General features: G+C 47.9%; 2 protein-coding genes across 2 annotated transcripts; one reads left to right on the top strand and one right to left on the bottom strand.

Annotated features, from left to right (window-relative positions):
• Positions 1 to 375: 375 nt before the first annotated feature.
• On the bottom strand, positions 376 to 8655 carry qrfprb (pyroglutamylated RFamide peptide receptor b). The gene is made up of 6 exons (XM_066666610.1): positions 8286 to 8655; positions 4331 to 4489; positions 2553 to 2614; positions 1335 to 1570; positions 830 to 927; positions 376 to 689 (listed from the first exon to the last, which is right to left on the bottom strand). The coding sequence occupies exons 1-6, from the start codon at positions 8653 to 8655 to the stop codon at positions 376 to 378; spliced, it is 1239 nt and encodes a 412-aa protein (XP_066522707.1).
• tbata (thymus, brain and testes associated) lies at positions 8570 to 19429 on the top strand. Its single transcript, XM_066666611.1, has 9 exons — positions 8570 to 8683; positions 11197 to 11264; positions 12008 to 12209; positions 16224 to 16379; positions 17088 to 17188; positions 17267 to 17437; positions 17798 to 17879; positions 19061 to 19196; positions 19304 to 19429. The coding sequence occupies exons 3-9, from the start codon at positions 12008 to 12010 to the stop codon at positions 19377 to 19379; spliced, it is 924 nt and encodes a 307-aa protein (XP_066522708.1). The 5' UTR covers positions 8570 to 8683; positions 11197 to 11264; the 3' UTR covers positions 19380 to 19429.
• Positions 19430 to 19591: the final 162 nt, after the last annotated feature.

Here is a 19591-nt window from a genome sequence, read left to right as displayed (position 1 = left end):
AACTCCCTCATCCCTCAAACGCATTTCAGAAGTCATGCTAGATGAGCAATTGTCCATAAACATTTGGGAATGTAGTGTAAGTCAGATTTACATGATTACAAATTACAAATTTGCACATTACAAATTGTGGAGAAGTTCTGACAGTCCTCAGAAAGGTCTAGGGGCTGGGACACAGTCAAACCTTCGCCCTGGTGGCGTCCACAGTTGGCAGTGAACGGTGGAGTGAGTTCATGCTGAATTAGGTCAAGTTTGAAAAATTCAAGGAGTTCATTATCAGCCCTAGTTTTGTAGAAAGCATGTGAAGAGCGGCAACTCTTGGCTGATATTTCTATACTTATAAACTCACACATATTGGTGTAAGGATATCCTGTATGTCTATGTGGCAGGGAGTTCCAAGGTCCTGCTCCTGCTGCCATTCTGCTCTGTGTTCACTGAGTCGTTTCGCATGAAGGCCTGGCGTTTGAGAGGTCTGCTGAACTGGACGCTGATGTTCCGACGTTCCGGAGTGCCCCCTAGCCACCGGGGTTGTCTCAGACAGGCGGATAATGTGGAGATGCAGCTCTTCTTAAAGTTCTCGTTCATGAAGGCGTAGACGATGGGGTTGTTGAAGGAATTGGAGAAACCAATTGCCTGAACCACAGCGATGATCATGTTTAGTGTCACGTCGTCATACTTCGACTCCAGGTCATCTAGAGAGAGAGAGACACACAGAGTTAGACAGAGAGAGAGAGAGAGACACACACACACAGAGTTAGACAGAGAGAGAAAACAAAAAGCTAATTACTCAGTAGATTTGTGTGAGTGTGTGAGTGACTGGGTGAGTACTCACTGTACTCGAAGAGCATGTGGATGGTGTGGAATGGGGCCCAGCAGATGGTGAACATCAGGACGATGGTGATCATCATCTTCACCGCGCGCTTCTTCTTCCTGTTTGAAAAACGTAAAACACATTTTCTTTTTGTGATTTTTTCATCTCCGAAAGACGTCCCTTGTCCTACTGTCCCACACCTGTCTCACACACTCTGTAAACAAACCCCGGACTATCTTCTCCTCCTCTGACATTACACATGGCTGTACACTGGGAGCTGGAACATTGCTGTGAGGATCTGATTACCTTCAGTCACACAAACTTTTAATTTGAATTACAAACAGAAACAGAAATTTTTATAGTTATTCCACAGCATAATTAACTCTCGGGCACACACACACACATGCGCGCGCACACACACACATAAGAGGGTGTGATTGTGTATATGGAGATCCTCCTGATCTCTCTGAGATCTCCTCTCTGTCTCATTGGATGCTGTTTGTAGCTGCTATTAAAGGTGCTGTACCTGGAGATCTTGCTGATCTCGCGGTGGTTCATGGTGCTGAGGACGGACACGTCTCCGACCCGTTTACGGACCCACAGCTCAATGCTGATGCGGGTGTAGAGGAACAACATAGCAGTCAGTGGCAGCAGGAACAGCGCCACCATGATGAAGGTGGTGTAAATCTTCCGATGGATCACTGAACCCCACAGCTCCTGACAGCACACGTGGTGGTGCTCATAGAGGAAATCGTACTTCACCTGCACAGGACAGAAATATCAAGGACTGAAAGAACACCAAGCTCCTCACAAAGCTGTATTCCACCAACATGGAACCGGTTGGAGGTATGTTGATGATGTTGAGGCAGTGATAATATGAAAACCAGCTCGAACACTAATAGAGAAGGAGTAACCTGAAAGTGAGTGATTAACCAAAAGCTTGTTTGAAAAGGTAGGTTTTTAATCTAGATTTAAAGATTGAGAGTGTGTCTGAGACCCAAACAATAACTGGAAGGCTATTCCAGAGTTGAAGAGCTTTGTGAGAAAAGGCTCTTCCTCCTGCAATGGTTTTCTTAGTGCGAGGAACAAAGAGTACATGGGCATCCTGTGAATGAAGTGTACGTGACGGGCGATGAGATATGAAAAGTTCAGTAAGATACTGCGTGCCTAAACCGTTTAGAGATTTATAAGCTAAGAGGAGTATTTTATAATCAATGCGAAATTTTACGGGTAGCCAGTGTAGGGACGAGAGAACTGGGGTGATATGGTCGAAGTTTATAGCTCTAGTGAGAGGCTGCAGTTATTTTTCATCTCTGAAATTTCAAAGGAGTGAAGAGAAGGGGATGAATATAAGTGAGAGGTTACAGTGTGTGTGTGTGTGTGTGGTTTAAGACCCTCAGGTTGAGTTCTGGTGGGTTTTGATTCTCACAGCAGGAGATCTCTCTCTCTCTCTCATTCTGAATCTCCCCATTTCACTATAGGTATGTGTCAGTGTGGGTCATACCATGGTCAAACACACACACACACAGAGGGAGTGAGTGTGTAAAATAGATGAAAGGATCCATTAGAGACTGTTAGGAGTTGGACACATGAAAGAAATTGGACCCATAAAGGCAAACTGTGTAGTACGTGTGTGTGTGTGTGTGTGTGATTCATTATTTAATAATCAATAAACTGCATTTCAGTGCATTACACAAACAGATCATTTACAATAGTATAGATTTCTATTAAAGATAAAAATCACCTCTAACTGCTGAACAAACAGCATCGGAGAGCCCACCATGATGGAGACCACCCACACCAGCCCTGAGGAGAGGACAGACACACACACACACACACACACACAGACAGAGGTTAATTACTGCCCTCCCTCCTCATGGCTCTCACAGCAGAAACGTATCTAAACGTTACACCCCCAGCTCCTCCTCCACAGTGGAGCACAGTTGTGGGGCGTAATGAAACGTCTCAACCTTTTTATTTCTCAAAGCAATTAATGTCAGTGGAAAAGCGCAGAACAGTTCTAAATGAGGTTCAAAAAATGAAACTGTTCCGGTTCCTTGTTGATGGAAGAGCATTAAGGGATGTGTTTATTGTCTCTCTGTCTCCTCAGGTCTCAGTGCTGACTCCTGTATCTCCTGGGCGGTCTCTGGACTCTGACCTGTCTGTGTTTTCTGATTTGATTCTGGAGAAAAGCATCTGCTAACAGCTGTAAATATAAACAAAGGCCAATTAAATTTTATCTGAGTTTTTGTGGAGTTTCAGACTGAGCTTTGGTCACCGATGTTTCAGATGCAATTACACTCTGTCTCTTCACTTCCCCTGGTATTTAATGCTGATTTATTTAGAAGCGGGATGCTGGACCTGTCCACTGCTCTGTAGGCGATGTCAGTGGAGACATGGCCTCATCACATTTTATTCTGAAATAAGAGCTTCAGAAGACGCAGGGATTTGAAGGTACAGAGCTTTTCTCAAAGCAGTAATGAGGACATTACCCTAATAAGCTTCTAATGAGGCTCACGCGGTCATTAGGATGATGGACTGACTGACAGACCCAGGCCGGCTCTACACAGAGAATCCTTTACACAGCTGGAACTGATTGACTCATGCTGCTCCATGGGTCTCTCACTCAGAACCTGTCTGAATCCTGGCAGTGGACACCTGAGCCAGAGTCAGGACCAAGACAGAACCAAGTCCAAATTACAGCAAGACCAGGTCTACACAAGACCGAAACAGAGTCAAGAACTGGGTCTAAATGAGTGAGAGATTTGAGTGAGAACAAGCAAAGAACAAGTGTGAGACAGAGAGTGAGACTTAGACAGAATCAAGACCAAGTCTAAATGAGATTGAGACAGAGTCAAGACTGAGTTTAATGAAAGAGAGACAGGATCAAGACTAAATCTAGACAAAACTGAGACAGAGCCGACACTAAATAAGAGAGAGACTGAGTTTAAACAAGAGAGAGAAAGAATTGCGAAATGAGACTGAGACAAAATCAAGGATATATTTTTTATTAAACAGCCATTCCACCACAGATAAGGCATCATGTGATGATGTCATGTGAATGGCCTGACTCCAGTTGCCAAAGAGGTTTCATTTTGTCTGTCAGCTGAGCAAATAAATTTTGCTGGTAGTGTTGCAGTCACAGAGCTCCAGGGGCCTGGAGGTTGTGGGTTCGATTCCTGCTCCGGGTGACTGTCTGCGAGGAGTTGGTGTGTTCTCCCCGTGTCCATGTGGGTTTCCTCCGGGTGCTCCGGTTTCCTCCCACAGTCCAAAAACACACGTTGCAGGTGGATTGGCGACTCAAAAGTGTCCGTCTGTGTTGCCCTGTGAAGGAATGGCGCCCCCTCCAGGGTGTATTCCCACCTTGCGCCCAATGATTCCAGGTAGGCTCTGGACCCACCGCGACCCTCAATTGGATAAGTGGTTACAGATAATGAATGAATGAATGAATGAATGAAGCTTAGTGAGAAATGCTGTTTATTTTTCATTTATGCTGATCTCATATTATCAGCCTGAACTCACCCAGCATCTTGTATGCTCGTTTTGGAGTGTACTGCCTCTTCATCTTGAGCGGATGGACGATGCCCTGGTATCTCTCCACCGCGATGCAGGTCATGGTCAGGATTCCTGTCACTATTGCAGTCGTCTGGACAAACGGCACGGTCTTACACACCAGAACTCCTTCAGGAGAGAGGAGAACAAGAATCAGAGCTTTACCCTTACTCCAGAGTCACTTCTGATCAGATCTGGGGCCATGGGGTCCTGGGTTCGAACCTGGCCTCGAGTCACTGTCTGTGTGGATTCAGAAAGGAACAAACTCTACTGATATGTCTGAACTGATGACAGAGCTGTGTTCAGTCCCAAACAACAACAACATGCCAATACACCATGAGTAAACACCACTTAACGTTACCGCCGCCATTGCTGTGGTTTCCAAAGCCCATTGTTCTCCTTAGAGACGGGGTTAGAGACGACACCAGATACATTTCAGGGGGGAGCTGTGGGATTGGAAAACCAACCAGGGACCAATCAGAGAGTAGAGTCCAGTAGAGTCCAGTGGAGTCCAGCAGAGACCAGTGGAGTCCAGTAGAGACCAGTAGAGACCAGTGGAGTCCAGTGTAGTCCAGTAGAGAACAGTAGAGTCCAGTGTAGTCCAGTAGAGAACAGTAGAGTCCAGTGTAGTCCAGTAGAGACCAGTGGAGTCCAGTGTAGTCCAGTAGAGAACAGTAGAGTCCAGTGTAGTCCAGTAGAGAACATTAGAGTCCAGTGGAGTCCAGTAGAGAACAGTAGAGTCCAGTGGAGTCCAGTAGAGTGGCAGTTAGAAAATAACTAGTGGGATGGCTTCATGTGTTTTGCAGAAGGCACACCTTGTTCACTCCTACCCTTTCAGGGTAGTTTCAGGGGCGTGAGAGTGCTCAGAGAGCTGGTGGTCTGCAGGATTAAGCCTTAAGGTCTGGGTCAGATGTAGAGATTTACTTTCAAATACATGAGTCTTTCAAATGAGTCTTTCAAATACATTCTTCCGGTCTGAAGGTCCCAGTCCTGAACCACAGCTTTCAAATCTTCAGATGTTTCTGCATGTTTTCCAGCTCTGAATTACAATTATCTGCACAAAAGGAGATATTGACTGATTGATAGGCTGATTGGATGATTGGTGTTGGGAAGCAGAGAGCTCCTGCTCATTAGGTTGGTCTATATGAGCCTGTGGAGCGTGGGTGGTGAGGGTGTTTTTCCAGCTTCAGATCTCAAGGAGCCCATAAAGGAGCCTGGATAATGCTCACGCAGGTGAATTGTTCTTGTTAAATCAGACCCAGGTTGTGAGGTCAGAAGGGTGCTAATTTTAGACCAGGACCAGGAAGGTCAGTAATCAACGGTTCAATTCAGTTCCGCTTCATTCAGTAGGAAGAGACTGAAGACAGAGAGATGACCACATGGACATTCAGGTCAGGAATGTGCTCTGGAAATTAACAGCCATTCTTTAATAGTATTAACTCTTTACTGTGAGCTTAAAGATTACATTCCCGCTGCTCTCCACCGTGGAACGTAGTTCTGTTTGTTAATGAAATGTTTGTGACCTGCTTTGGTCCAAACCCCACAGCAGTGTTCACCCCCTGTGTAAACAGCCCTGTTCAGAATGCTCACTTTCAGCACCTGTTCCTTAAAATGATAATGAGCCGCTCGCTGTTCACCCCGACCCCGAGCGCACAGCAGTGAGGAGCGAAGAGCAGAAGCTCTAGTTTTTAGCCGTTTTCGCTCGGTTCTCTTTCTTCTCTGTTCTCGTTTTCTCAGTTTTTACTGAGTGCTCTTATTTCTCTGCGCTCGTTGTGTCTGTTTTGCTGCGTTAAATTTCGTCTTTGTGTTCTCACACAAAAGCGGGTCCAGCGCTGTGATTGGACAGGCTCAGACGAGGGGGCGGGGCTATTCTAAAGTCTGTGCACTTTAGATGTGGATGTGGAGCAGAATTAGAACGACTTGTTTTCTGACTTAAGCTGCACACAGAGAACTGACTGGGGTCTTGTTTCACAGTGTGTGGGTTGGTGGGCTCACACCTGAACGTGAATGTGTATCGAACAAATCCAAGTTCCACAAACTCACGTGAGATGAAAAATCAAATTCCTCTGTCATCCCTGAATGAGGCAGTTTAGTCTCCATGGAGAAGGTCCCCCGGGGGCAGTTAGGTTAAAAATAGTGTTTTTTTACGGTGTCACTGACACAAACAGGCCACAAGGCATCAGTATAAATCTGTTTGTTGATGAAGTGCTGTTAGAAACATGTTAATGAAATGGCAGGAATGTCTTTGAGGTCTTTGATGTCAGTTTAAACGTCTGCATCCCTGGCTGTCCCGTGGCCGTTCACTCTTCACTGAAGGCCAGTTTATTTTGTCTGGTTTTAATTGATCCGCTGGTATGCACGGTTCGTGTTCCTGGTCAAGCTGCTGGCCCTGTGCCACGCCCCAGTGGCCTGAGGCTCATCCAGAATGAAAGGCAATAAAGGACGGTGCCGTGAGCGCTCGCTGGACGCTGTGGAGATTTCGCAGTGGAAAAAAAACTACTCCTGATGGATGGTTGTGGCCTGGAGGAGCCGAGGGTAAAGATAGAGCTCAGAGCTCAAAGTCTTCAGCTAATTAACATCCACCACCCAACTCCGACTGCTCTCACCCACATCAGCACTGCTCTGCATCTCAGCCCCATCCACTCGCACCGGACTCTGAATGAGCAGCGCTATGGAGAGTGATCAGGTTATTCATCTAGTCCTAGACGATCATTCTCATTCCATCTTTCTCCTTCTCCCTCTCTCTCCCCCCCTATCTCTCTCATTCCCTCTCTCCTCTGTCTCTCTCTCTCTCTTTCCTCCCTCTTCCTCTTTCCCTCTCTCTCTCTTTCTCTCTTTCCCTCTCTCTCTCCCTCCCTCTCTCTCTCTCTCTCTCTGCCTTTCTTCTCTCTCTCCCTCCCTCTCTCCTGCTCCCTCTCTCCCTCTCACTCCCTCTCTCTCTCTTTCTCTCTGCCTTTCTTCTCTCTCTCCCTCCCTCTCTCCTGCTCCCTCTCTCCCTCTCACTCCCTCTCTCTCTCTCTCTATCCCTCTCTCTTTTTCCCTCTCTCTCTCTCTCTCTCTCTCTCTCTCTCTCTCTCTCTCTCTCTCTCTCTTTCTCTCTCTCTCTCTTTCTCTCTCTCTCTCTCAGTTTCTCAGCACAAACAAACAGCGAAATCTAACAAACTACTTTTCTCCGATTCAGACACACACCAACTAAATTACTGTAAAAGACAAATCACCACTAAAAAGAAAAACACAGACCCAACAACCAACCGTTAAACACTAATCAACAGCTGTCAAACCCCCAAACAATCAACTAATTAAAGTAATGTGGGGTCCAAGGAGTTCGGGAGGAGGGTGTGAGATTCGGGAGGAGGGTGTGGGGTCCGACGAGTTTGGAAGGAGGGTGTGGGGTTCAAGGATTTCGGGAGGAGGGTGTGAGATTCGGGAGGAGGGTGTGGGGTCCGACGAGTTTGGAAGGAGGGTGTGGGGTTCGGGAGGAGAGTGTGGGGTCCGAGGATTTCGGAAGGAGGGTGTGGGATTCGGGAGAAGGGTGTGGAGTCCGACGAGTTTGGAAGGAGGGTGTGGGGTTTGGGAGGAGGGTGCTGGGTTCGGGAGGAGGGTGTGGGGTCCGAGGAGTTCGGAAGGAGCGTGTGGGGTTCGGGAGGAGGGTGTGGGGTCCGAGAAGTTAAGGAGGAGGGTGTGGGGTCTGAGGCAGAGGAGGGTGTGGGGTCCGAGGAGTTCGGAAGGAGCGTGTGGGGTCCGGGAGGAGGGTGTGGGGTCTGAGGCAGAGGAGGGTGTGGGGTCTGAGGCGGAGGAGGGTGTGGGGTCTGAGGCAGAGGAGGGTGTGGGGTCTGAGGAGTTCAGGGGCAGGGTGTGGGGTCTGAGGAGTTCAGGGGGAGGGTGTGGGGTATGAGGAGTCCCAGAGGAGGGTTTGGGGTCTTACCTCCACTCCACTGGGAGGATATGTTCTGGAGGAGGGTGAAGGGGACGCAGAAAAAGGTGATGAGCAGGTCGCTGAGCGCGAGCGAGCACATGAAGAGGCTGGAGGCGCGCCGCGCGGCTCCCTCACGCGCCAGCACGCACAGCACCACGCCGTTCCCCAGCAGCGCGAGAGCGAAGATTGCAGCGTACGCTAGCACGAAGGCGGTGCGTGCGCGCGCGGGCAGCTCGGGCGTGTACACAAGCGGCGGAACCCCGTACGCCCGGATGAACTCCAGGCGCGAGAGATTGTAGCGGCGCAGCAGCTCGCGTAGCAGCTCCGGGGTAATGCGCGCCACGCTCGCGCTCGCCATTGTCACCGGGGCGCCCGTCATCCCAGCGGACGTGAAGGAGAACACGGTGGTACGAGATTTTTTTTTGTCTTGGAGAAACGGCGCGCGCGGACGAGGCTGGACTGACTCCAGCACGAGCGCGGATCTTCTCTACATTCTCCCTCCCTCTCTCTCTCTCTCTCTCTCTCTCTCTCTCTCTCTCTCTCTCTCTGTCGCCCCCCTTTCTCTCTCTCTCTCTCTGTCTGTAATTGGTCATCATTGCTCAGGTAAAGTTTGTGTCAGTGGTCAGATGAAGGATGGTCACTGACCGGTGTCAGGGGCAGTGTCAGTGATGTGAGTGGAGGGGGGGACGCTGTATTTCTCCAGCTTTTAACACCACTTTCAAACACTGACCGTTCCCTTACTGCCCCCACCCCCCGCCAATACACACACACACACACACACACACACACAGAGTATGAAAAACACCAAGTGAGCTGAAGATGTTGCTCTACAGGGGCGATGCCCTGTAGCAACCCCTTGGCCCAACATCATCAACAATGAAAGGGTTAGAGTGGGCTGTCCTTCCCCTGAAGTCTATTTCCTCCGGAGAGATGGGGTTCAGTGACACAGAGTGAAGAGGGTCAGACACTGTGTAGTTCTTTTTCACTGTCCCCCGTTATTCTGTGGTGAGAAGGATATTTTTATCTGTAATTTTTCATATTTTAAAAGCAGTAATGACCATTCTGTGCTGTGTCCTGCTCCCCCACTGCCTGCTTTTCCATCTCTCTCTCTCTCTCTCTCTCTCTCTCTCTCTCTCTCTCTCTCTCTCTCTCTGTGTCTCTCTGTGTGTGTGTGTGTCTCTCTCTCTGTGTGTGTGTGTTTCTCTCTGTGTCTCTCACACTCTCTGTGCTCTGACGCTCTGGAAGCGCAGGGCTGTTTCTGGAGGTAGGGGGCGCTGTGTGGCTGCTGTAGCCTCAGGCCTGGATTAGGAGTGTGTCTGATCTTATGATATTACACCCACGAGAGATTGGGTGAGTGTGGGTGACTGGGTGAGTGTGTGAGTGACTGAGCGTGTGAGGGACTGGGTGAGTGTGTGAGTGACTGGGTGAGAATGTGAGGGACTGGGTGAGTTTTGTGAGTGATTGGGTGAGTGTGGGTGCCTGGGTGAGCATGTGAGAGACTGAGTGAGTTTGTGAGTGACTGTGTGACCGTGTGAGGGACTGGGTGAACGTGTGAGAGACTGGGTGAGCGTGTGAGTTACTAGGTGAGCGTGTGAGTGACTGGGTGAGCGTGTGAGGGACTGGGTGAGCGTGTCAGTGACTGGGTGAGTGTGTGAGTGACTGGGTGAGCGTGGGTGTGACTGAATGAGTGTGTGAATGACAGGGTGAGTGAGTGAGTGAGCAACTGAGTGAGTGTGTGAGTGACTGGGTGAGTGTGTGAGTGATTGGGTGAGTGAGTGAGTGACTGAGTGAGTGTATGAGTGACTGAGTGGGTGTGTGAATGATTAGGTGAGCGTGTGAGGGACTGGGTGAGTGTGAGTGATTGTGTGAGTGAATGTGTGAGTGACTGGGTGAGCGTGTGAGTGACTGGATGAGTGTGGGTGACTGGGTGAGCATGTGAGTGACTGGGTGAGCGTGTGAATGACTGTGTGAGCGTAGGAGTGACTGGCTGAGCATGGGAGTGACTGGGTGAGCATGTGAATGACTGCGTGGACATGTGAGGCACTGGGTGAGCGTGTGAGGGCCTGGGTGAGTGTATGAGTGACTGAGTGAGTGTGTGAATGACAGGGTGAGTGAGTGAGTGAGTGAGTGAGTGAGTGACTGAGTGAGTGAGTGTGTGAGTGACTGGGTGGGTGTGTGAGTGAATAGGTGAGCATGTGAGAGACTGGGTGAGCATGTGAGAGACTGTGTGAGCGTGTGAGTTACTATGTGAGCGTGTGTGACTGAGTGAGTGAGTGACTGAGCGAGTGAGGGACTGGGTGAGCGAGTGAGGGACTGGGTGAGCGTGTGAGGGACTGGGTGAGCGTGTGAGGGACTGGGTGTGCGTGTGAGGGACTGGGTGAGCGTGTGAGGGACTGGGTGAGCGTGTGAGTGACTGGATGAGGGTGTGAGGGACTGGGTGAGCGTGTGAGTGACTGTGTGAGCGTGTGAGTGACTGGGTGAGTGTGTGAGGGACTCAATGTCTCTGATCTGTCTCTATGTCCTCCTCAGGTGTTTGGTTTGTGTTCTGGAGAAACACCTGAAGAAACACCTGGAGAAACATCTGCAGCAGAATCATTGAATGGAGATGAAAGGAACTAGTGGGTGCTCTTTAAGTTTTGAGAGTTTTGATTTTCCACTTTAGAGATTTCACATCTGATCTGATCTGGAACTAAATGCACAGCACTCTAAAAATCTCTGTGTGTGTGTGTGTGTGTGTGTGTGTGTGTGTGTGTGACTTCTCATTACCATTTCCTAGTAACACAGCAAACACACATCAGAGAGAATTAGTGAAGCTTCTCTGAGAGAACAGACAGAACAAGAGAGAGAGAGAGAGAGAGTGAGAGAGAGACAGTATCTTACAAGAACACTTAGAGCTTAAGCTTTATCTGCTGCTTTCTAGGAAACTCCACTGTGAGAAACAAGAACACCTCCGCTGACGTAGACTCAGTTAACTGCAGATCTGCTGGGGTAAGAATATTCAGTCCCATGTGGTGTTATAGAAGTGTCTATAGTGACTCTTTTATTACACATTCATTACATGTTAGTACACTATTAGACCCTGAAATGTGTTCTTTCCATGTACTCCGTCCTATAATCTACTGACATCCCTCTGTGACAGGGGCTGCGTCACGGCTCCGCTCCCGGTGTTTTGTGTTCTGCTGTTGTGTGACTACACAGTTATTACAGAGACTTTTAAAAGTGTCCTCTGTTCTCTTCTCTGTGTAACGTCCTGAGTTTGTCTGTGTGAACTTCACTTTTGTTTGTCCGTCTCTTAGGAGACGAAGCTAGTTTCGTCTGCAGAATCTCTGTGAAACTGGAGGAGGATTTGAAGCTAATGTTGTAGTGCTTCGTGTTTCAGAAGCATTTACAAAAGCAACTTTAGATGTTTTTAGATGTTAAAGAAGCTGGATGAACATTTCTAGATGTGAAATCCCACTGGGCCCCTGTGGTGCTCTAGCCGCAGCTCCTGGACTCTTTACACTCAACACTAACCCCTAAACATTAAGCCCGAATCATACTTCATGGTGGATGCTTGGCATTGAGCCTGGTGATATTTGTCATAGTCTCATGTATGGCTCTTTCACCTCATTTCCTATTTTTGGAAATGGACAATGGCGAGATTATACGCTCCTTGAGTCCACAGTCATTATGAAATTAAATAAAGCTGGATGTATATTTTATACTATTTTAACGCCTCATTCTCTCTGCAGATGATGGAGGGATGTGAGGATGCAAGAGATCTCCAGGCCACGCAGAAGAACTCAGAGAAAACTCTGTTTGAGAACCCCGCCCAGTTCATCTCTGACCTCACTAGAGTGACCAGTAGGGGCAGCGTTCGCTTCGGGACGCTCAGCCACCACTCCTTCTTCTCCAGACACAACCCCCACCCCCACAGAGTCACACACCTGTCAGGTGAGCTCATACACACACACACACACACACACACACACACACACACATATCTGTGAATTGTGGTGTCATTACCCAAAACTTAACCCTAATGTCTTCACTTTAAAATGTAATGATTACATTGTGGGGACCCCCCAGTTGGGGGCAGACAAGTCCCCACAATGTCTAAACACATAATCAACCCTCCCTTAAACCTTACCTTAACTCTAAAGCCCTATTCGGACGGGATTAGTTTTCTGTGGGGAACTGGGGTTGTGTCATTTGTCCACAAGACGTCAGTGATGTTCACGGTGGATTTGCACTGAATCAGAAATCTCAGTAAAAAATAAGAAGTGGGAGGGGCTACTCAATTCACGCACTGCTGTCAGTGTGGATCAGACACAGCAGAGCTACTGGAGTTTTTAGACTGTTACAACTGTTCTGAGATCAGTCCTCCCTCCACAAACATACAGCCATCAACAACTTTATCTTCTAGTCCTTCACAACAGATAATGGGTGAGAAGGTGGCAGACTTTACTAATCTTTCACACAGTTATTACTGATATTATAAATCATTTAATGGTAGTGACACGTTCATAACACGTGATTATCCGTTAGATCTGGTCCCGGTCTCAGTGTTGATGGGATTGATCTGTCTGGTGTTTGACGACACGCTCCGGGCTGGTCCTCTGCTGAAAGACTTTAATTAATGACTGTGGTTTAATCTGTGTTTGTGTAAATATCCCTGTGAGATTGTTCAGGAATCAGCCCTTCAGCTGGATGATCTAATCCTTGACGGGAGCCAGGCTGCTGGAGTGTGTTAATTACATTACAGATGATATTTGTGAGCGGCTGTGTGTGTGCAGAGGGACCACAACAGACCCTTCAGTGCTTTAATAACAGTGAAGGGCTTTAGAAGAAGCTCATTCTGCATCTGTTTGGTTTTAAAGAGACGTCACAGGTGAGACCCAGCAAAGAGAAGTGATGACCACAGACTGTCTCTCTACCTGTCTCTCTACCAGCCTCTCTGCATCTCTCTACCTGTCTCTCTACCTGTCTCTCTATCAGCCTCTCTACCTGTCTCTCTATCAGCCTCTCTACCAGCCTACCTACCTGTCTCTCTACCAGCCTCTCTACCTGCCTCTCTATCTGTCTCTCTACCTGTCTCTCTACCTGCCTCTCTGCCTGTCTCTCTGCCTGCCTCTCTACCAGCCTCTCTACCTGTCTCTCTAACTGTCTCTCTACCTGTCTCTCTATCAGCCTCTCTACCTGTCTCTCTATCAGCCTCTCTACCAGCCTCTCTGCCTGTCTCTCTGCCTGCCTCTCTACCTGTCTCTCTGCCAGCCTCCCTGCCTGTCTCTCTACCTGCCTCTCTACCTGTCTCTCTACCTGCCTTTCTACCTGTCTCTCTATCAGCCTCTCTACCTGTTTCTCTATCAGCCTGTCTACTTGTCTCTCTACCAGCCTCTCTACCTGTCTCTCTACAAGCCTCTCTACCTGTGTCTCTACAAGCCTCTCTACCTGCCTCTCTATCTGTCTCTTTACCAGCCTCTCTATGTGTCTCTCTGCCTGTCTCTCTACCTGTCTCTCTACCATCCTCTCTACCTGTCTCCCTACCAGCCTCCCTACCTGCCTCTCTACCTGTCTCTCTACCATCCTCTCTATTTGCCACTCTACCTGTCTCTCTAACTGTCTCCCTACCAGCCTCTCTACCTGCCTCTCTACCTCACTCCTGAACTCTTCGTCTCATCAGATCTCAGGCGCGATGAAGCAGAAAAACACTTCAGAATCAGAAATGATCTCTGTGTTTACTCTGTGAGTGGAGAGAGAGGATGGAGACATGGCTCGGTTCACATCCAACACCCTGTTAATGAGCATGCAGTGTTTAATCAGCCATTTCTGACCATCTTCAGGCTCCAATTAACACAAACCACCAGAGTCTGGACATGAGCTTTAATTGGAAACAAAGAAATGTCTCAAAACACGTTTCCATATTTCAGAACATTAATAATGAGTACAAACTGAAATCTAAACCATGTGTGAATTTTAGAGGAGAACTATGTTGTATTTTTAACCTTAAATGGACAGCTTCATAATCGTCATAACTTTACCTAATGTTTCTTTAAAGCCGCTTCATTGTCTGAATGTCTGAATGGCTCCCTATTTCCTATTGAGTGATTTAATCTCCCACAATGCACTAGTAATTTACAGTAAACTTATGAGGTCACTACCTGTGGAGCAGGATTAAAATCTGAATCACTTTACTGGCCCCTGTGCTGCACTCAGAGGAACTCCCGTGTGACGTAATTCAATGCAAAATCTACTTACTGCGCTTTTCCACTGCATGGAACGGACATGACTCTAATCAACTGGGTACTAAATATGAGGTGTAAACCCTGCAGAGCTCTGATTGGTCAGAGAGACCTGTCAATCAGGAAACACAGAGCTCCATCACAAACTCGCCGCTTGTAAAATCTCTGAAGTTACAGCAGCTTTCACATTAGTTTTTATCTGACTCTCAGCAGCAGCTTGTAACATTCCCCCGAGGGATTCCTGGGTTGGTGGCTGAAGAAAATCTCCAGTGAAAGACAAACGTACGACAAGGAAAACTGCTCTGTGAGAACTGGGGGCCGAACCAAGTTCAGTCCAAACAACAACAACACGCCACACAATGTGTCCAACCAACTTTCAGGAACTTTGAAAAACACAAAGCACAGTCCCAGGAGATGAATCATGTGGAGTCAGGAGTCAAGAGAGTGTCATTTCAGCCCCTGTCCACTCCACACTCCTCAAGGTTGCCACCGCGACTCAGACGCCTTAACACACATGGCCCGAGTAGCCCGGGCCTCCTGAGGCCTGTTGCACTCTAAATGAAATAAATAAAGGTGTGCAGTCCATTAAACGAGTCAGAGAGGTGGAACCGAAATAAAACTGTAGCTAGAACCCACAGCAATGATGCAACACAGTGGCTCAGCTGAGTGTGTGTCGGTCACCAAATCTGTCAATCATCCATTAAACTCTGAGCAGTGAAAATGATGGGACGCTGGAGGGAAAGAATCTGTCACACACACACACACACTCCACCTCAGGCCATTCTCAGACACAATCAGACGCTGCCCACAACTCTGCGGATGCCTCCAGAGCTGTCACTGCCAGAAACCCACGAATAATTAAAGATTATTAAACTTTAACTCACTTTCTGTTTCTAGCTCTTTAAAGCTCAAATAAACAAACATGGCTCACTGCTGCCCTCTACAGGCATCAGTAAGTAACAAATATCCAATAATCAACCGTGAATCCTCTGTTAAACATCAGAACACACTGAGTCTTTCCATCTATTTCCATAGTTACTGTATGGAAGTCCGTCACTCCAGAGAATACAGATCCTGGGGGGGGGGGGGGGGGGGGGTGTTACAAAAAAGTAAAGTTATTTAAAGGGAACGGACTGGTTGCTTATTTTGTTGCTGGTGTTTGGTGGAAATGATGTGTGTGTGTGTAGAAACGGACACAGTCTGAATATGAATGATTTTCCGTGTGGCAGTGAGGGGATTATTCCGGAAGCTGGAGGACTCTGGGAGTAATTACAGCAGTGAAAGAGAGTTAATGGAGCTCTGTGCTGTTTCCTGTTTGAGGAACATTTATACTTAAAGTCACTGTTGGTTTTGTTCTGTTTTACCACAACATTTCACCCTCTGGGTTTAACTGTGTCCTCCCTCACAGCTATTACACAATACACAATGGATGTGTGTGTGTGTGTATGAGAGAGAAAGAGTACATTCAGTTCCATCCCATGCAGAAAATGATGCAGCAAATAAAAACACCAATGTGGATGTTCCAAAAGAGAACTGTGTTCTCATGAGTGATGGAGTTCCTCTGGTGTGTGGAACAGTGGAACTGTGTTCTCTGGAGTGATGGGGTTCCTCTGGTGTGTGGAACAGTGGAACTGTGTTCTCTGGAGTGATGGAGTTTCTCTGGTGTGTGGAACAGTGGAACTGTGTTCTTTGATGTGTGTGTGTGTGTGTGTGTGTGTGTGCCCAGGTCTAAACGGCAGTCCTGTGTGTACAGTGAATGATGACTGGTTCTCCAACACTCCTCTGTTTCCACATCCCTTCATTAAGAGCCAGGTTCTAGACTCCGGAACCAGAACTCATCCACTCAACTACAGCTCGACCAGCGGAGCCCAGTCCAGCAGAGGTGAGAGCCACACCTGCCCCACTCACCTGCACCTCCCACCTGTACCGCTCACCTGCACCTCCCACCTGTACCGCTCACCTGCACATCCCACCTGTACCGCTCACCTGCACCTCCCACCAGTACCGCTCATCTGCACCTCTCACCTGCACCTCCCACCTGCACCTCCCACCTGTACTGCTCATCTGTACCGCTCACCTGCACCTCCCACCTGTATTGCTCACCTGTAATGCTCACCTGCACTTCTCACCTGTACCGCTCACCTGCACTTCGTAACTGTACTGCTGACCTGTACCACTCACCTGCACCTCCCACCTGTATAACCCACCTGTAACGCTCACCTGCAATGCTCACCTGCACCTCCCACCTGTATTGCTCACATGTAATGTTCACCTGCACCTCCCACCTGTAATGCTCACCTGCACCTCCCACCTGTAATGCTCACCGGCACCTCCCACCTGCACTGTTCACCTCAAAATCACCTCCAAATGACTTGGGTCTTGACTTAGATTCAGTTTCCACTGACTGCTGAATCAATTCAAATTAACTTTAAAGTAACTTGTTATTCATCTCAGATTTGCTTCCCACTGACTCATGATTCAACTCAGATTTTATTCCTGGTAACTCATGACTCAAATCAGATATTGTTTGCACAGACTCAACTCTGATTAATTTCCCATATTCTTCATTTAAACGTCCCTCTCCCCACAGCTCTGCTGTCTGATGCCTGGCAGGAGGAGCTGAAGGATCTGGCAACCAAAATCAGCCTCTCAGCAGCAGGCTCAGGGCCAGGACAGAGAGACAAAGGACAGGTAAAGGGTTTCCTGAGACACCGGACAGAAGTGGGGTGTTTCTGATCAAGTGGCCAGTGATTATGCTGTGTTCTTTAGGGTTCTCAGGAAGAGGAGCCCTCTCAGAGGAAAACTCAGTACTCGTCTGAGACCGGGCGGATTATACCTCCATCGTCCTGCAGAAATAAACACCACAGCACTGCGACTTCCCACAGACGCCCAGCCACTCATAGGCTTCAGACAGACAGCCTTGGTGGCCAGGAGCTCAGGGTAACACACCTGAGCCCACCTCAACACACCTGAGAACACCTGAGCACACCTCAACACACCTGAGCACACCTGAACACACATCAACACACCTGAGAACACCCAAGCACACCTGAACACACATAAGGACACCCGAGCACACCTGAGAACACCTCAAGACACCTGAGCACACCTAATCCCACCTGAGCACACCTCAACACACCTGAGAACACCCAAGCACACCTCAACACACCTGAGAACATCTCAACACACCTGAATACCCATGTACTCCAGTATCTCAGTACACCTGAACACATCTCTCTCTGTCTCTCTCTCCCGCTCTGTCTCTCTCTCTCTCTCTCTCTGCCCTTTTCTGTCTCTCAGGTGTTGGAGTTACTGTGTCAGATTCTTCAGACTGATTCGTTGTCTCTGGTTCAGCAGTGGCTTCTTTTGGCTGGAGACAGAGGTGAGGAGCTGAATCTAAACTCAAAAAGAAAAATACACTTTTAATCTAGTTCACCTTTTATACATCATTTATAAATGTTACATAAAATTAAATCACCTCCACCCAGCGTCACGATCAGTTAATGAGCACAAGTTACTGGGTCTATAGATGATTTCATTTCATACAACCCTCCCCCAAAACACACACACACACACACACAGTGCTTCCAGAAGTGGATCAATGTGTAGTTGTGAACCCGAGCGACTCGGATCAAACCTCTGCTCACGGAGAAGTAATGTTCCTCCCGGGGGTGTTCAGCGCGTGGACGATGTGTGTTCCGCTGAGGAGTGTTCAGCCTCTGGCAAATGTAAATACAGTGGGTCTACTCTCTCAAAACTGGTATTAAATCGATTCTGTACCTCTAATATTTCTCATTAGGAGCTTTAAAGGAGAATGATAAAGAGATTATTCAGTTCTCGACTGTTTCTTCTTGCTGTAGGTGATTTCTATCAGAAACATGTCTTGTTCCATCAGCAGATGATTTTATTTCTTTACTGTAACATGCTGAGTTTTACAGTTTGAATAAAGCTAAATATCTCAAACAGTGTGATCTCGGTTCAGGGGTTCGCAGCTCATTCTGAACTGTGTGAGCTGCCGTGCGATTGACTATATGTTCCGCCTCTGGGAGAGAGAGAGCTGCTGCAGCTCCGTCTCTGGGAGCAGAGGGACCGTGTCTCCCACAGCTCCGTCTCTGGAAGTTCAGGAGCCGCGGAGAGAGGCGTCTCCCGCTCACGGTCAGTCTCGGTGTTCTAACGAGTTGTGCTATCTATGATCTAATAAAAAGTAGCCATGGTTTGTAAAGACAGGAGCTAGTTTTGGTGCTGGTTGTTTTTTTTTCTTCATAATAATTTGCAATAAGGTCTGAAAAGTCATTAACCTAGCAGCAAAATCACTAAGTTCTTGGTACCGAGCAGCGGTTTGGACCTGGACATGACATTTCACAAGGGCGATATGTCACGAATTAACAAGCGGATAGTCACCACTCTACAAACAGCGCTACAAAACTAAACACCTTGAGTAACACGTTTTTGTGGGAATTCAAACAGTGAATATAGTTTAAATCAAATTGAAAGCTGGAAAACTGAAAAGGGCATGGATCATGATCCTGTACAGTCTTATGTCACTCTTGTGTTGTTCCTCAGAGAAGGAGATGGTTATGAGTTTACTGCAGCAGGCCATGATGGACTCTACCCTCACAGACCACCAGCAGCTTCCCTTCACCTCTGAGACCCTCATTTCCAGCACTGCCCAGTCCCGCCGCAAACGCAGGCTGAAGAGGTGAGTGCTGGGCATGAATCAGCAGATGTAGTGGAAGATTTGCTGTGAGGATTTGATGGAACTCAGCCAGCAAGGTCAGGGACTAATGACACTGTTTCTGTTTTCAGCTTGTCTTCTGCTCAGGAGGCGCTGGACGAGACACCAGGTAACGTCCTCATGTTCGTCTCCGTTTACTCTCCATAATGTCACCTGAACTCCCACAGGAGATACTGAGGCTGGAACAAGGCACTGGCTCTTTAATGGTGTAACCATGGTATAAAGCGCCACAGCAACACTGTTAAATTGTATAACTTAAAGTAACAGTAGGTAGTATTTATACTTTAGAATTACAGCTTCAAAATCACTGTGATCCTCCACTGAGTTGTAACAGGGAGAATACAGCATCTGTTTTTGCT

The sequence above is a fragment of the Hoplias malabaricus genome, chromosome 3 (genome assembly GCF_029633855.1).
Source record: "Hoplias malabaricus isolate fHopMal1 chromosome 3, fHopMal1.hap1, whole genome shotgun sequence".
Lineage (NCBI taxonomy): Eukaryota > Metazoa > Chordata > Actinopteri > Characiformes > Erythrinidae > Hoplias > Hoplias malabaricus.
This window is presented reverse-complemented; position numbering and strand designations above follow the sequence as displayed.

What these genes read in the sequence shown, in the direction of transcription:
- qrfprb (XM_066666610.1), bottom strand. Translation starts at nt 8,655, where the DNA reads ATGACGGGCGCCCCGGTGACAATGGCGAGCGCGAGCGTGGCGCGCATT. An exon ending in GAGATCAGCAAGATCTCCAG is followed by an intron (nt 928 to 1,334) that starts GTACAGCACCTT and finishes TTTTTCAAACAG; the next exon opens with GAAGAAGAAGCGCGCGGTGA. An exon ending in CCACATGCTCTTCGAGTACA is followed by an intron (nt 690 to 829) that starts GTGAGTACTCAC and finishes CTCTCTCTCTAG; the next exon opens with ATGACCTGGAGTCGAAGTAT.
- tbata (XM_066666611.1), top strand. Translation starts at nt 12,008, where the DNA reads ATGATGGAGGGATGTGAGGATGCAAGAGATCTCCAGGCCACGCAGAAG. An exon ending in CGGAGCCCAGTCCAGCAGAG is followed by an intron (nt 16,380 to 17,087) that starts GTGAGAGCCACA and finishes CTCTCCCCACAG; the next exon opens with CTCTGCTGTCTGATGCCTGG. An exon ending in GACAGAGAGACAAAGGACAG is followed by an intron (nt 17,189 to 17,266) that starts GTAAAGGGTTTC and finishes TGTGTTCTTTAG; the next exon opens with GGTTCTCAGGAAGAGGAGCC.